General features: G+C 39.4%; 1 protein-coding gene across 6 annotated transcripts in view; it reads right to left on the bottom strand.

Moving 5' to 3' along the window:
- Window positions 1-16,751, bottom strand: part of TAB3 (TGF-beta activated kinase 1 (MAP3K7) binding protein 3) — a 46,193-nt gene that overhangs the window by 12,007 nt on the left and 17,435 nt on the right. For 2 of the 6 annotated variants that reach the window (XM_050708277.1, XM_050708279.1), the window contains exons 2-4: window positions 7,934-8,122; window positions 4,852-6,304; window positions 964-1,124 (exon numbers count right to left, since the gene is read on the bottom strand). In XM_050708277.1, coding sequence (XP_050564234.1) covers window positions 964-1,124; window positions 4,852-6,304; window positions 7,934-8,035 — 1,716 coding nt within the window. In that variant the 5' untranslated portion in view covers window positions 8,036-8,122. Of the gene's footprint in view, window positions 1-963; window positions 1,125-4,851; window positions 6,305-7,933; window positions 8,123-14,383; window positions 14,469-16,751 lie in introns of those variants that run through there. The other 4 variants (XM_050708278.1, XM_035542299.2, XM_035542300.2 and 1 more) reach the window with 4 other exon arrangements.

The raw sequence follows: 16,751 nt of genomic DNA, 5'->3' as shown, positions 1-16,751 counted from the left end.
CTTCACATGGTTCAGCAGTGGGCCCACATTTTCCATACTCTTCCTTCTGTCACCAATGTGCTTACAGAAGCCCTTGTTGTGTTTGACATCCCTGGCCAGATTCAAATCCATTTGGGTTTTGGCTTTCGTAACCTCATCCCTGGATGCTCATACATGCCAAATACCTCAGACAGATGAGACGTACAGCAGATGTACTTACTACTTCAGCAGTTAATGGCATATATGCTGTTACTAAAGCACGGTATGCTTTCCTGCCTACATCTGTCTGTATTGTTTATGTAAGCACAGTGAACAAGACTGAACTGATTTGGCTAACAACTGCACAAACTGAAAGCTATTTTTCAGTCAGATGAGTTCTCTTATCAGAGCCATACAGATGTCTGGGCTAGAGTCACTAGTGGTTAGAAGTCAGAGATAGGAAGAAGTAACAGGACAAGAGGAGAGAGAGGTGCCAGCTACTTGAGCCAACACTGCCAGTGAAAAGTTACTTGGCACATTGTGCACATACCAAATGGGAAGTGGAATGTCTAAGAGATGCAACTACTCATTGTATCAAGGTATTTTGGTGTTTGAAATACCTTTTCAAAAAACTTGAAGCCCAGCTGTATCAACAACTGAGCTGGATATGGCTCAGACACTACACACAGACTTGGACATACACTTCTATAGGTTGTTTTGTAGGAAATTACTTGTAGGAAAGTAATTATCTATTCAGTTCTGTGGCCCAGAGAAACACACATATACAAGTCTCTCTAGGTCTGTTGTGAATCCTAAGAAAACTGGACACACACGCTTCTTAAATGTTAAGAACTGGCTTACTACAGAACAAGAACTTACAGAAAATCATTTCCAAATACGGAAGATTTTATAAGGCAAAATACATGGGGGTATATTATACTTTATTTTATGAAAGCGTAAGAAATAAATTTGTATCTTGAATTAAAATACTAACAAATTGCTTACTGTTGGAATTGCAGTTGTACAGCTAACTCTTCGAAGCCGCCTCTGCATTAGATCGTGCTCCATGCCATTGACTTCAGCTTTCAGGCGTTCAAGTTCTTCTTTCTCAAGCTTCAGTTCCTTTGCTAATCTCTCCATCCTTGCTCGTTGATGTAAAAGCAAGGCTAGCATTTCACATGGAAGAAATAGTTACTAACAAAAAAAAAGCTGGAAAACTGAATTCTTAGCTTATACGTAAGATTCATGAGTGACCTTCCTGGAAAAGAATGTGATCACAAACATGCAGCCAAATACCAGTGTGAAGATGCTTTCATGCCAAATGAACTACTATTTAGGACAAAGTTCTTCCAGAATAAACAAAAAAAAATAGTAACTTGAAGTTGATATTACCATTTTGGTCAATGCTTTTTTTTTTTTTTTGTCATTTGGTCTTTCTCATTTCAAAAATACAAAGGCACCTGTACAAGCAGATAGCTTCTCAGGATGGAACAGCAATCTAGTTATGTTAATACTGTACTGACAAAAAAATAAATACCAGAGGTAAGATCAGAAGATAACACTTCATAGCTACTGTTCAACAGTTCAACACACTAGCCTTCAGACTCCTGAATTGTTTTTTCAGTGCTATTACAGAGTATGTAGTATAGGAAGGAATATTTAAGTATTCCTTGCTTTTCATAGAATCATAAAATGGCTTGGTTTGGAAGGGATCTTCAGGATCATCCAGTTCCAACCCCCTTGCCATGGGCAGGGATGCCACCCACTAGATCAGGTTTCTCAGGGCCTCTTCTAACACCTGGTCTTGAAATCCTCTAGGGATGGGGCATCCACAGCTTCTCTGGGCAACCTGTTCCAGTGCCTCACTACCCTCACAGTGAAGAATTTCCTCCTTATATCTAATCAAAGTCTCCCCTCTTTTAGTTTAAAACCATTCCCCCTTGTCCTGTCATTGTCTGCCTGAGTAAAAAGTTGCTCTCCATCTTTTTTATAATCCCCCTTTAAGTACTGAAAAGACACAGTGAGGTCTCCTCAGAGCTCTCTCTTCTTGAGGCTGAGCATCCCCAACTCTCTCTGCCTTTCTTCATAGGTGAGTTGCTCCAGCCCTCTGATCATCTTTGTGGCCTCCTCTGCACCAGCTCTAACAGCCCCACACCTGGATGCAGCACTCCAAGCAGGGCCTCACAAGGGCAGAGTAGAATGGGACAATCACATTTTCAGGGAGTACTTTAATTATCAATACTACAAATTCAGCATTGCTCAAAGTCAGAACTAAAGAACTTCAATAAAATAGCCTACACATGAGAATCCTGAAGGGGTGTGGGGAGGTAAGTGACAGAGCTGGGCGGGAGAGGGAAGCTCAGGTCTTTCATAGTCATTAATTCTACAATAGAACTAATTTGCTGCCCTCTCGTCTCTCCCTGCTGTTAATCAACCATTTTCTCATACTTCTGTCATGATAGCGAAATTTATGACTCCCAGTTGCAAGCTGATGTTGGGCTCTCTGAGCAGCCACTCAGCTAAAGAAATTTGCCTAGCTAGAAAATATTAGTTTTTTGCAGGAAGTATCCTCAGTATTTCATCATGATGCAAAATTTGCCAAGTTTGTTAGTGTGATGCTTAGCACTTTCTGACCTAGCTGTTTTACCTGATGAAAGTCTACCAGGACAGAGAAAAATAGGATAAATTTGTTGCTAGTATTCAGACAAGCATGCTGCCCATGTAACAATCTTTCAGCAAACTGTTTGAATACATGAAGACACTGTAGAAAACTTAGAAAAAAATGATGTTTCATACAAAGTACCTGCCACCACCTGCCCCTTTTCTTCACCTCTATCCAATACAGGCAAAGTAAAAAAAAAAAAAAAAAAAGTCTCACACATACTTGCATTCTTGCTGGAAAAAAAAATAGAAAAGTAAGCAACAATGTGAGGTAGCTTACTGGGGGAAGATAAAAATGCAGGGGCATAAAGTGACTTTTTATCAGATGTCAGTATTCTGTGCAAAACAACAGCACTACACTTTGGTTTTTGCATGGATCCACCAATTCTTGGTCAAAGAACAAACATTAAATCCTATCCAAAGAATAACATCACATGTTTTTACAACATAGGTTCCAATGCTACTGATCAAAACCGTTCTCTACTTTTTGAAGTAAATGCAAGTCATTTGAGTACATTTCAAGAGATCACAGAATGAATTCAAAAAAAGAAAGTACTGGTACTAGGGTGTATGATTTGCCACCATTACAGTCAAATCCTGTCTTCGCATGACTCCTCCAACTTAACATGGGGTATGGTTTCATTACATTGCTTGGTATTATACCTCAGGTACAACTAATCAAATTTGACTCATGCTACAAAGAAACATTAGAAGTACAGACATCAGAATGGATTTTTGGTAACAGTTTTCACAATAGTTCATATTCAGAAGAAAATTAAGTGATCCCTCACATTCCCTACATTAAGCTTTTAAGTATACTCCTCTTTAGGCCTCTGCAGTGGTAGCAGAGTATAACATTTATTCTTCCACAATTTATTTCTGTTAAGAGTTCACAGTGCGGCAACACCAAAGGCTAACGAAGCCCCAGATGTGGTATTACCACAAAAGCAGATAGCCCAAATGGCACATACTAGCTGATTGTATTGTTTTCCAAACACAGAAATCTAGACACAGATTCAGAAGTCAAAAACAGATTTCTACATTTCAGAACATGTTTTCTTCATTTATGTGAAACATAAATGACTACCTTTTGTGAAGTTGTAAAACAAACACTACCAAAGAAAGCATATGAGCTGAGTTACAGATCTACTAGCGTTCTCTCAAAATAACATTTCTAATTGGGTTTACCAGGTATAAAATAGCTCTGTTGGTGAATTAAAATAGCTCAATAAACAGAAAGCAAAATAACAAATCAAGAACAGAATTATAACCATTATTTCAGCTGTCTCAAGTGAAAGGAAACCTAGAAGGAGCAACGCAGGAATAGAGACTCTTCTTTCCAAACGCAAATTTAGAAACAAAGTACATTCTTTAAATATCTGCTGCTGATTATCATTCCGTCATTACCCCAACTGATTGGTTTGAATACTTGCAGAGTGATTCATTTATTCCATTTCAAATGTTTCAAATCTAGAAAACTGGTTACCCTGAGAAAAGCAGTTTTCATCTAAAGTTTAGGTTTCACCACTTTGTGTTTTTCTTGAGTAAATTATTTAACTCTATTTACACATGGCATTAAGACTAACTATAATCTGTCCCCATGCAGCAGAACACAGATCCTAAAATCTCTCTACCAAGCTTTTCTTCCTCTTCGAAAACTCTAAGTGCAACAAGTGAGCTTTTGACCAAGTTCTTCAAAATAATTATTTTAATACCCTTCAAAACAAAACACGATTTGTACTGACATGAGAAGCAATTTTAGCTGCAATCCTCTCTCCTCTTTCACTTAATATTCTTCAATCTAAACCAAATAAGAATAAAATTCCTTGCAGAAGTTAGTGCTTCAGGTTTCATAAAGCACCCAGTACTGAACAAATAAATGTACTGCAAAGTTCTTCGAACAAAAAATAATAAAATTCACGTGTAAATTTATGACATGGTTCACAGAATTTACCAACCAGATACATGGCATACGTTCATTAGTTGTAATGTTCTCTTAAGAAATTCCCTTTTGTCAAAAGCACAGCAATTTTATGAGCCTCAGAAATTCTTAATGTATTCGACTAAATTTTAGTGCAATTTTTAAAAAACAGAACACAAACTAGTTGGATGATCTTTGGTATGATTTGTCTTCTTCTCTGTACAGGTTCGATATTTCCCTCTTAACAAGTAGCAAAATCAAGCTAAAAATGCCTTTTACAATAATACAATTTGCAAGGGTAAAGCATTTACCTTGAGTGTAAGCATAGTCATCTGATCCAGAACTAGAACTTCTCTGATATTTATGGCTTCCTTTTTCTCCTCCAGATCCTGGGATTACAGAAATAGGCTGAATAGGTTCTGGTGCTGCAGTACGCTCTTCTTGGTCCACTAAATTTAAAAGATTCTCAGTCGGTGCTCGACCTACTGTGATTTTAAAAATAGTTGGGTTTGGCTGAGATACCATTACCCGAGGAGACTGTGTTGGTGCACCTGTAGGCCCAGTTGGTTGAGTGTAGGTAATATATACTGGATTAACACTAAATGGAGGTTTGGGTTGACCCGACATACCTCTTGATGGAGAGCTTGTAGGAGGAGTAGTGGCTGTATACAGCGGGTGCTGGTTTCGTTGAGATGGTTGATTACTTATTGGTGAAGGACTTCTGTTCATTGCAGTCCCAGGCCTTTGCGGTGGCTCAACTGTAATTTCTATTTTGTTCATGGAACCTTTGGATAAACTAGGTCCAGCAAAAGGAGGAAGATACGACACGGAGTGACCGCTTTGTTTTTGAAAAGTCTGGGATGCTTGCTGATATGGATGAGGTGGGACAGTTGAAGGACTAGGAGGCATGAAGACATGTGAACTCTGATGACCCAGCTGAGGAGGCTGAACTTGGTGCTGAGGAGAGCCGAAGGGAGAGGGACACTGGGATGCCGGTGGTGATCGAAAAGCTGTCTGAGGGATCTGGGGTTGTTTAGGAGAATACTGAGAAGGTTGGTAGTTCTGTTGATGTGGATACACAGGTAGAGGACGGGGACTATAATGTGGAACTGGGCCCTGCGGTGACGAATGCCACTGCGTATTCTGAGGAGTCTGTCGTCCTGAAGAACTTTGAGATGTTTGTCTAATATAAATAGAGCCAGGAGTCCCATAAAGATTGCTTGGAATCTGTGGAAGAATTTGTAGAGCTCTGGGTACACTCTGTCCAGATGGGAGGTTTTGTGATACTGTAACAGTAATGGGATTTGTACTGTACCGAGGTATGTGCATATACGTGGGAGGAGGGCCTTGCATAGCAGACGTGTTCATTCCTGGTTGTATGGAAGATGGCTGTGGAGGTGGCTGTGGAGGAGGAGTAGCTGCATTTCTATTCTGGTCATTCATGAAAAATGGATTGTAATTAGGAGAAGCTGCCACAACAGCGGGAGCAGAATGTGGTTCTTGAACTAAGCATATCAGTTGTTTACCTGCTGTGCGTTGTGGATCAATATGTCCATCACTTGAACTATGTACCAGTGTACGACCACCATTAAGTTGAGCTCCATCCCCTGCATGATAGCTGGTATGAGGATGAATACCCAGATTAATGTGCAAAAGGCTATTTCTATTTATTCTGGTGTCATCGGGACTATGGTACTCCATATATAAGTATTTGTTGCTCTCCTGTGCGAGGGCTCGACAACAGGCATCTAGATTGTTGTTGTTCTAGGAATAAGAAGGGACACCTATTTTGTTAAATGGCAAAAGAAAAAGCCACTGCTCAAAGTTCAACAAGCATTCAACTGAAGCTGCAATCAAGCCTCAATGGGCATACCTCATAAGTAATTGACACAGATATGAATTTCGAAATAAAGATCATACCTACCAGGTCACAGTCTGCAAGTAGGACATAGCTCACGCTGCATCTAGCAACATACAATGGTAATGCTAGCTAGAGTATGACATAAAAATCAAGTCAAGTCTGGATTTGGGGAAAGCAAGAGTTAGAACTCTTTGCATCTTCTGCAAAGAACAGGAATGCACAATTAATTATTTCTAATAACACAAATAAAATTAAACTAGATCAAAACTGCAAATTCTGGAGAGTCCAAACAAAGATGCAGGTAACACTTTAGTGTTTACCCATGTGTTTATTGTTTTACCTTTATTTTACAGTTTAGCTGAGTACTTTTCTACCTGAAAGTCTGAAATGCTGTGCTGAAACCACAGCATTTTAAATCAGCTACTCTAGGTAGTAATTAGCACCTTAAAATTAAATAAACGAAATCAAAATAAGTGTTGCTTGAAAGTTTACTAGCAATTCCCTAAGGCCCCTTATAATTATGACATAATTTTAACTGTCTTAAAGAATTTCAGGCTCAAGGCTTAAAAAAAAAAGGCTTATTCATACATTAGAGGGAAAACCAAATAACCCCTGTAAGGGTTTGATTTGTTCTGCGATGCCAGCAGTTGAATATACAGACATTAAATTATGAATCAAATCAAATGTAAAATTGGGAACTCCCTTCTCCCTTCTTCATCCATTTTAGCTTCATTTCTTAATACTAAAGTGAAGACTTCACCAAAACTTCACCTCATTTCACTACCAGACTAACATGGACAACCAGCATCCTGTCAGATGAAGACACTATTGAACATGACAAAAAAAAGAGAACAGTCCAGCGCTTAAGTTTATACGGCTCTCACTCTGTGGATACTTCTACTGCTTACTTCCCCCTCACACCAAGCTCCCCTGCTAGACTCCGATGGTCAGTGAGAATACCCAAACGTATCACACAAATCTAAGAACAGAACACCTGGGAGACAGATCTTATAATAATAATAACCAGAACCACAGTCCCAAGACATCAGCCTCAAAAAAGCTAAATGCTACTATCAGACACTTGCCTTCATAAGACAAGACTTCATAAGGACAGTCCTTAGCATCCATGCCCCGAAGACAGAAAAACTTTAAGTTTTTAGGTAAAGCCAGTTCCTTATTTTGGAGGAAGGAGTTGTACTAAAACCTCCTCCAGTGTACCTATGTTCTTGATGAAGCCATCATTAATAACCACCCTGTTAGCCACTCTCCTTAATCCTGTGTGCATACAGTCACACATGCAAGGATGAATAACCAGAAAGAAAAACATAAAACAACAGCAACAAAACACAAATGCAAGTGAGGAATGGTAACATCTCGTCTGTAGAAGACAGAACAAAAAAAGCAAATAGCAGTCTTCCACTCCTTCAAAATAAAACCAGAAGAACGAGAATTTATGTTTCAAGTAGACTACTAAAAAGTTTTCATACTAGAACAATAAAAGTACACAAGCTCCTTTAAACTCTTCACCATACCTGAAGCATGCACTGAGATACCACGCCTTCAGGTATCTCAGGGAAACGTTGTCGGAGATCATGGAGTACCTGCACATCGAGTTGTTGACTGCCCTGCGCCATGCCAGACTGATGTTGTTCCAGATTATCAAAAAACAGAAGTCAACAGGCCTTCCAATGATTATGATCTTCTGAGGCTTCTGGCATTTTCTGTAAGAAAAAGAAACCAATTATTTTTAAGCTATCACAACCATTCTTTTTCCTTTCCCCAACTGCAATGACAAGTACATTTTTAGATCCAGATATAAAGAGACAATGGCTTAAGCATGAGAGCGGGAATCATCATTTCTCAAATTCTAATCCAAAAACACTTAACATAGCACAGGTGTATCTACACAATATTTTACTGGAATGTGCTAGCTCAGTTCTTTACCTGGTCCCATTGTGGTACTATATATGCATGATTTTAATTAACCCTGGCCTGTATAAAACAGAACTGTAACAGATTACTTATATATTATTCCTAGTGAGAATCTGAACAGTTTCCAGAAACGTCTGAGGTCATGGAGCATGCGTGTCTTTATTATTCACATTATGCCAGAAATAACAGGCTAGAAGCAGCACAATTATTTAAAAATAATTTTCTAGTAATGGGGCTTAAACTCTGTACATCACTGTAAATTCAAAGAGTTGGAAGGAATTTTTGTGAAACACAACAGGATTAAAACATAGTTTAGTAAGTCCTTTTTAGGCCTATGATAATAATCTATTTCAGATTGTTGTAAAGTACCTATTATTTTAATTATTAGCATTATCAGTTACAAAAAAAATTCATGATTCTTGCATTCAACAGCAAAAATACACAATTTGAACTACAATACCAACGGAATGCTAGACATCAAATACAATCTGAGTCAATAAATGCTTTCCTCACTTGTGGCTCATAATCATAGGAGTAATCATCCAAGAGCTAAAGTCTAAGTAAAAATTCACATGGACATTGCATGAAGGTGGTACATGAAAGAGCCTCTGTCTTTCCAACAGTAATATTCAGCTGAATTTATAACAGGGGAGAATGTAAAGGTGTTTTCAAAAATGAAAATGAAAGATACCAGCAGAGTGGGTGTTCAAGTAATACATTAGCTAGTCTAAGGCCAGTTTTCTCTCCGTTTAAAACATTCACATCTCAGCCTTGGTGGCATTTTGAATGGTACATAATGTACATACTCCAGAGTTGGCTTTTCAGTAGTTAGCTCAGCTCCTAATAAAAAACTAGGAAAGTACAACAGAACAGCCTAGACATACGCACACCTTCATGTGATGATAATCTCCTACAGTTTCCTGTATCTTTCCTAAGAAAGTCTCTTAGTTTGCTTAAGCAAGAAAATAAAACATGTTTTCAAAGAAATAGAAAATGTCAGGTTTAGGGTTAAAAAAAAAGTTTGGTGGGGAATGGGGGGGGATTTGTATTGTGTTAAATATTCAATACTCAGGCCTTTGTTTTTATTACCTCTTCCTAAATATTACTTCCTTTCACTGAAAAGTGGCAAAACAGCAACAACACGAAACAGAAGTCTGCTTCACTATCTGGCTACTACATATGTGGACAGCCCTCAAGTGACATTATCAATCATGAAATGACACGTGCTCACAGGAAGGGTTGCTCTGTTTTATCTGATACATTCTAGTATCCAGTACTACACCTGTCACATCACACTCTTCCAAAATAAATGAGAAAAATTTTAAAAAGATAAAAACAGCGAGATCTTAATTATCCTGCCGTGATTTCAGATATACTGCAAGAAATATAACTTGTATAATCATAGTGTATCATTTCTCTCTTCAAACATTAATTCAAATGTAACACAAGAAAGCAGACTGGGAATTTGTAATCATTTCATATAATGTTTTTCTATGCTTGAATACTAGTCTAAATCCAACATTTCTTTTGACATTTTTTCCAACACTTCCTGAATACTTGAGATGAGCAGAAGTGTAACCCTCAAAGTTATTGGCAGCTATTAGCCAACTAGGAATTTTATCAGAGTTCTCTAACCACAAATAATGGATAAGAGAAATTTCCATTCTCATTTTAGAGTTAAATCCTCTAGTCTTGAAAAGTTTACAAGAAACCTTAAATAGAAGAGAAGAACAAACACACAAACACTCAGAACTCCATGGACTCGACGGCTGCACAACTATAGATTTATTTATTTATGCATTTATTTTCCAGTCAACTCCACAAAGTTCACTTTGGCCATATGTAGGCCATATACAGGCACACATCTGCCTATTCTGTCTGACCTTCCTACACCCGAATCAGCATTTTCTGGGCTCAGTGGCTTCCAGGCTCAGTGGCCCAAACCACTGGGAACAAAAGGCTTACATCCCGTATCACTGCACAGCACCAGGCAAGCAGAGCAATGAGACAACAACAGACGAGTGCAGATGATGGAGCTGCAACAGACAGGAGCAGACAGGACAGGAGCTCCTGCTGAGCTGCAAGAGACTAGGAAAGCAACTCTCCGAAGATTCTCTTTCATGGCATGCACGTGCTGAGGGACACGCTGAGGCACGCTACATTTAAGGTGCCTTATTACTGAAAGTTCACAGCGCAGTTCACATCAAAAAAACAACCCAAAATTGCAGTGAAAGCAAAAGCCACTTCATCTGCAACTTTCAAAAGTGAGTAGAGGTTACCCAAATCCTAGTCGAAAAGTAATTCACAAGGATGAAATAAATTAACGTTGCTATGTACACTGAAGCTGTAGTAACAAAAGCATTAAAGGATATTGTTGCAGAATTGGTCCTGCTGTGATAAGACACAGAAATGACCTTGGCAGCCACTAGTGAAACTCTGGCATTATGCAAAGCATTACTCCAGTCCTAAACAATTCCACCCATCATTGTTTCACACCTTTTACATGACTAAATTGTATGGACAGGAAAACAGTATCTGTATCTTCCTCCCTAAAAGTCACTTATGAACTTTGTAAGTTAAGAAAATAAACTGGAGTCCACACTTCCACCAAACAACTGATATCTCTCACCAAAAAGAATGAATATAAACCAGAATTACTATAATCTTGTTACTCCCCCACAGTGTGTTCAGAAGGAAATCTATTTTACTACTGTTATTTTAAACACTAAGTCACCTAAAATAAACATAAATGAATCATCAAAAATAAGAACTAATTGAAAAACAAATGAGGTAAATACATACGATGTGAAAGTTTATAAGTTATGTAATGGTGTGTGCTTACAATGCAATTGCACCATGCAATTACAATATATGCAACAACTGAAACGATTCCTGAGGAAATTCCCACAAAAGGCTATCCGGGAGACAGCTTCTCACAAAGCCTCATCAATTTAAAATGAATTATGAGTTGTGTAACAGTAGTTGTGCCTTGAATGATAAGAGGAAAACCCCACCCAAACCAAACCACAACAGTAAGCAAATCAGTTTATAGAAAAATCAACTCTTCAAAAGACACCGTGCTATTGTACCTTTTAAGCAAATTCCTTCATCTTAAAAGATTATTTAAATCTTTAGATTAGAAGGATGAGAAAACAGATGGATTAAGTACAGACAGGTAAAGAGCCTCAATTTTTCCTCAGCATACTACACAAATGTAATTCTTACATTTTACTGTCCTGACTTCTAATCTAAAGCATGCTGACACTTACAGCCAAGAAATGGATTTATTGAATGACATATAGATGAACTCAACCCAACCTTTGTAAATTAAAGTTCTTTTCCTCTTTTGTTCACTTGTTCACCATTGCTGTTCAAAGTGTTGAGGAAAAAATTCAGATTCATGAATGCAGCACGTGTGTGTGAGAGAGACTTTTTTTTCCCCTTTCAGTGCTCATTGGGCGCTTCCTTCAAACACCTGCACTGGATACTCCGTCTAAACACTGCTGGAACTTCAGTGTGGATGTACCATGAAATTTCGCTGGACAAAACAGTAGAGCATGACCAACATCTTACTTATAGAAACTTCAGAATAAAACCAAATGATATTCGATACAAATCAGGGAGTAAAAATGAAGTGAGCATACATAACATCTTCACCAAGCAAAAGCGACTTGGATTTTAGTGACATTCAAACTCATTTCCAGTAGCAAAGTAGCAAATCCAATAAACAGTTATACAATCCAAATTCGTGACAGTAATTTCTAATTGTGATCTACCAAAATATCATTTGCCCATACCAACAACTCATACCTCTTCATATTCGCTTCTGGCATTTAGGTATAAGACTTCTAAGTAACAGTGATGCCAGCATTTTAAGATCTTTATTCCTGTTCTGGGCCACACAGAAGAGCAAAAACAGTCTGAGTACTCTCCCCGAAAAGGAATTTTACTTGTTTCTCATGTAGTGGATTGAGGGAGAACTGAGGAGTGAAGACAGGAATTGATGTAGCAGAAAAATGTGAAATTCTAAAATACAATTTCATTAATCTGGATTAAGTACATAAATATATTTTCACCAAAAAAATGGCAGTGTAAATAAAAACGAGATCATACTGAAAAGAAAAAATATGGTGTTTTTTTTTTAAACAAAAGAACAAAGTTTAACACTCATTTGTAATCACTTTACCAAAACATGCATTTTGTTTCCAAAGCTATGCTAAACTAACTTTATACTGGCTGCACAGTATAAATTCTATTACTTTGAATTATAAGATTCTAAACGTATCTCAGTCTTATGTGCTAAATTTATTTATGTATTGGGTTTACATGGCAAGGTTTTGGTAGCAGGGGGCTGCAGGGGTGGCCTCTGCGAGAAGAACCCAGCAGCTGCCCCATGTTAGATAAGGGCCAGCTCCAGCTGATGACACCAAAAGGGACCTGCCGCTGGCCAAAACTGAGCCAATAAGCAATGTTTGCGCCTCTGGGAGAGCAGATTTAAGGTAGGGGAAAAAACCTTCTGCACAACTGCAGCTGGGAGAGTGAGGAGTGAGAAGCAGCCCTGCAGACCCCAAGGTCAGTGCAGCAGGAGGGCAGGAGGTGCTCCAGGCAGGCAGCAGCAGCTCCCCTGCGGCCTGTGCAGGGAGAGGCCCCTGGTGGAGCAGGCTGTCCCCCTGCAGCCCATGGGTCCCACACGGAGCAGATCTCCACGCTGCAGCCCGTGGAGGAGCCCACGGGGAGCAGGTGGATGTGGCCTGGAGGAGGCTGCGGCCCATGGAGAGCCCCCGCAGGAGCAGGCCCCGGGCCGGAGCTGCAGCCCGTGGAGAGGAGCCCACGCAGGAACAGGGGGTCTGGGGGGAGCTGCCGCCCGCCCGTGGGGGACCCGTGCTGGAGCAGTTTGCTCCCGGGGGATGGATGGACCCCGTGGTACGGAGCCATGTGGGAGCAGTGCTTGAAGAGCTGCTGCCTGTGGGCAGCCCCCGCAGGCTCAGTTTGGGAAGGATGGCATCCCGTGGGAGGGACCCCACATGGAGCAGGGGCAGAGAGTGACTGTGAAAGAGTGGCAGAGAGATGAAGTGTCAGGGGCTTACTGCAGCCCCCAGTCCCTATTCCCCTGCACTACTCGGGGGGAGGACGTAGAAGCAGATGACTGGGGGGAAGGGGTTTTCAGTTGTTTTTTTTTTGTTTGTTTGTTTTTAAAGTTTGCACTGCTCACTGTTGTTATTATTGAAATAAATAACTGAAATAAATTAATCTTCCCCAAGCCAAGTCTGTTTTGCCCACGACAGTAATTGTTGAGTGATCTCCCTGTCCTTATCTCAGCCCAGGAGCTGCTTTGTATTTTCAGCCCCTCTCCAGCTGAGGAAAGGGAATGAGAACGCAGCATGGTGGGCACCTGGCATCTTGGCAAACTCAACCCCCCACAATTTATTAAATGAAAGAAGTTGATAATATGTGCTATGAATCATATTCTCTCTGAGAGACAATTACAAACTGTGTTTCTCTGGTCATGATAACAGAGTAAGAGTTCTTCAAGTTACCTTTGTTATTGCATTTCTCCTACTTACTTTTACTTATTTTGTTTAAGTTAATCTCAAAAAGAAGTTACTCCATTAAAAAAAAAAACTTCTAATCTGAAAAGCTGTTTAGAAGAACACAGTACACGGAGTGCTTAAGAACTAAAAAATATTTTATAAAAGAAATGCCTTTATCTATATAATTGAAAACCGTAACTGCTCGTTAAAAACATCTACATTCATGTTTCATGACTACTTCCTTCCAGACTGCTAAATTCAAGACATCAGATAGTATGGAAATAATCCTACAAAAAAAAAAGTCGTCCACATTCTGAACTATGTGCTGCCCCTGTGGAAGGGGAACACCACATAACACCTTTTCCAAGTAATCTATTATCTTCCCAACAGCAGAAGCGATTTCATTGTGCTACGTTAGCATAAACAAAGATATTTAAGGTGCATTAAAGAGATTAGCCTACTTAGTAGAAGTTTCTTTATTAAAAGCCATGGCAAAAGAAAGAGTGAAAAACTACCCACCTCTCCCAATGGTAAAATATCATCTGTTCCATCTTCAGCACTCAAATGCAACATCTACTCCAAAGCATCGATTACTATTAGAGAACTAAAAAATGGGCAAGTTAGGTCCCTGGAAACTATGTTACTGGTAAAGAATTGGTAACACATTCAGTACAGTTTCTTGCAATAAATTACTCTATTTGAAAGGAGTGCTTAAGGGTAAAGCCAGTTGAGCTCCTAGAATAGTGGTGAGCAAACCAGTTACCCCCAAGTCCTCCAGAGCTTTGGCTACAGTCCCCCAGGGATGCCGAACTTCACTGCATATGAGGCAGCATGAAAAAGCAGCGAGATGAGTTCTGTTGTAGCAAGTTACAACCCACCCACAACAGCTTTCTGTCCACAGTGGAATCAGAGCACACGGCTGTGGCACTGTGAGACAGCTGACGGGCAGCTGAGCGCAGGAGAGGCACCACAAGCAAGAGGCAAGAACCGAAGAAACTACTTAAAACTCCACGTCACCTGCCCACAGTCCACCCAGTATTACTCTGTACAGAAAGTCTCTCTGAAAACTACAAAGGAGCAACTGAATATAGGCAGCCTGCTCTGTACTACTGCTGTGATTACACTCAGACTTTCTTTATCTCCGTTACTGTACTGGTTACGTGCTTCCAAATGCTAGGGTACTCCACACACACTGCATGCCAGTAGTAAAACATGAGAAAACAAGAAAGGAATTAGCTCAGCCAACAGATTTAGAAAGCACTGATTTTGAATTAGACTTGGTAAATATATATATATATATATATATTTAACTAACATTGTGGTGTTAACAAATAAATGTGGTTTTGGCCAGGGAAGTCTACAATGCTATGTGATCACATCCCAATTCCACTTCTGTATTTCAATACTCAAGAAGATGTTGAGGTGTGTAATTACTGTGGTGCTTCTAACAATGGCTGCAAACACACCACAGCTAAGGTTTAAAAAAGTGCTTTTTGACAAGTAACATTTTGCATAAGACCTTAAAATTTTAAGATGATTCAAACTGAGTTTCTTTGCACTGAAGATCAACTGAGCAAAAAGTTGGGTTTTTAACATCCCATCCCACACATACCTACTGTTTAATAGGCATCTGCACCCAATTATAGCCTTGTAAACACGCCTGGCATGTGACCTGGCTGCAGATGCAATCACATAATCACACCTCTAATCCTTGAGTAGGCTCTGGAACCACTGTTGGCTTCAATTCAAAGGTGCCCGCAGAAGAATATTCAACTGGCTGTAAATGGTTTAAAGTCATACTATAATGATACTAGGAATAATGAAACAAACAGTTTTGTACGCTAAGTTTCCATTTATTGAACCATTCAAATAAATAAAACCAAATAACCAATCCATCCCACAGGTGTCAGAACACCAGCTACAACTTTGGATTGCTCTTGCAGCACAGGAAAGCAAACACTTTCACTGCCATGTGACAACTTCATAAAGATTTGTAGCTGAAACATCTTTAAAAAAAAAAATCTCAAATACAAGAAGCTAAGCTATTACAGCATTTCCAAGACAACGGTTTTTCCTCACACCTGTTTTTAGGCCCACAATCACACTATTTAAACCTGATGTATCACAAAAAACAGGAATTACTTTTCTCTGCAACAGTCCAGGTAAAGTAATTTTTAGGATTATATATAGCTAAAAACTTCTCTCACACCACATATATCACAATGACCATTTGTTACAGAAGCCTTTTTATTTACAGGGTGACGCATCCCATAGCTTTTGGAGTACACTGCTTCACAGCCTGGAAACAGAGCTAGAAAGGAATACAAAACCGAACTTATCTTGTCAGTTCATACCGACATAGTAAGTTCCACAGAGCAAAAAAAGAAAAGCAGTCAATGTTTAAAGCTGAGCTCAGCTTGCTGCTGTCACTTGCTCTGAAGTGAATGACTGGCTAAGTCACTAAAAACCACAACTGAGTGGGGTTTGGCAAGCTGTTTTATGATGAACATTCATTCATTTGTATGAAAGAAGGCCAACAGCTTCAAAAAGCTCCTGGATGGCAGGAAGGCAAAAGGAAACATAGTAAAGAAGTATATGGCAAAATAAAACTAAAAATAAAGCTGACAAATCACTGACCAATTGGTCTCTTAAATTTTGGTAAAGTAACACAATCTCACTTGCCAATTCTTGATGCAATTTCCCTGTGCATATGGCATACAACAGCTCCACAGGTGCATCACCTGATGGCCTAGAACAGCTCAGAGTACCGAAATGGAGCGTACCTCATCAAAGCGAGCACGACAACAATACCGTTAGCTCACACTGATGAAACGGGAGTGTCAAACAATGAAGACATTCCTTCTCTTGTTTTTATTCATTTATGCAA

This window comes from Cygnus atratus, chromosome 1, assembly GCF_013377495.2.
Source record: "Cygnus atratus isolate AKBS03 ecotype Queensland, Australia chromosome 1, CAtr_DNAZoo_HiC_assembly, whole genome shotgun sequence".
NCBI classification, from domain to species: Eukaryota; Metazoa; Chordata; class Aves; order Anseriformes; family Anatidae; genus Cygnus; species Cygnus atratus.
The sequence above is the reverse complement of the archived record's forward strand: the minus strand, read 5'-3'. Positions and strand labels throughout refer to the sequence as shown.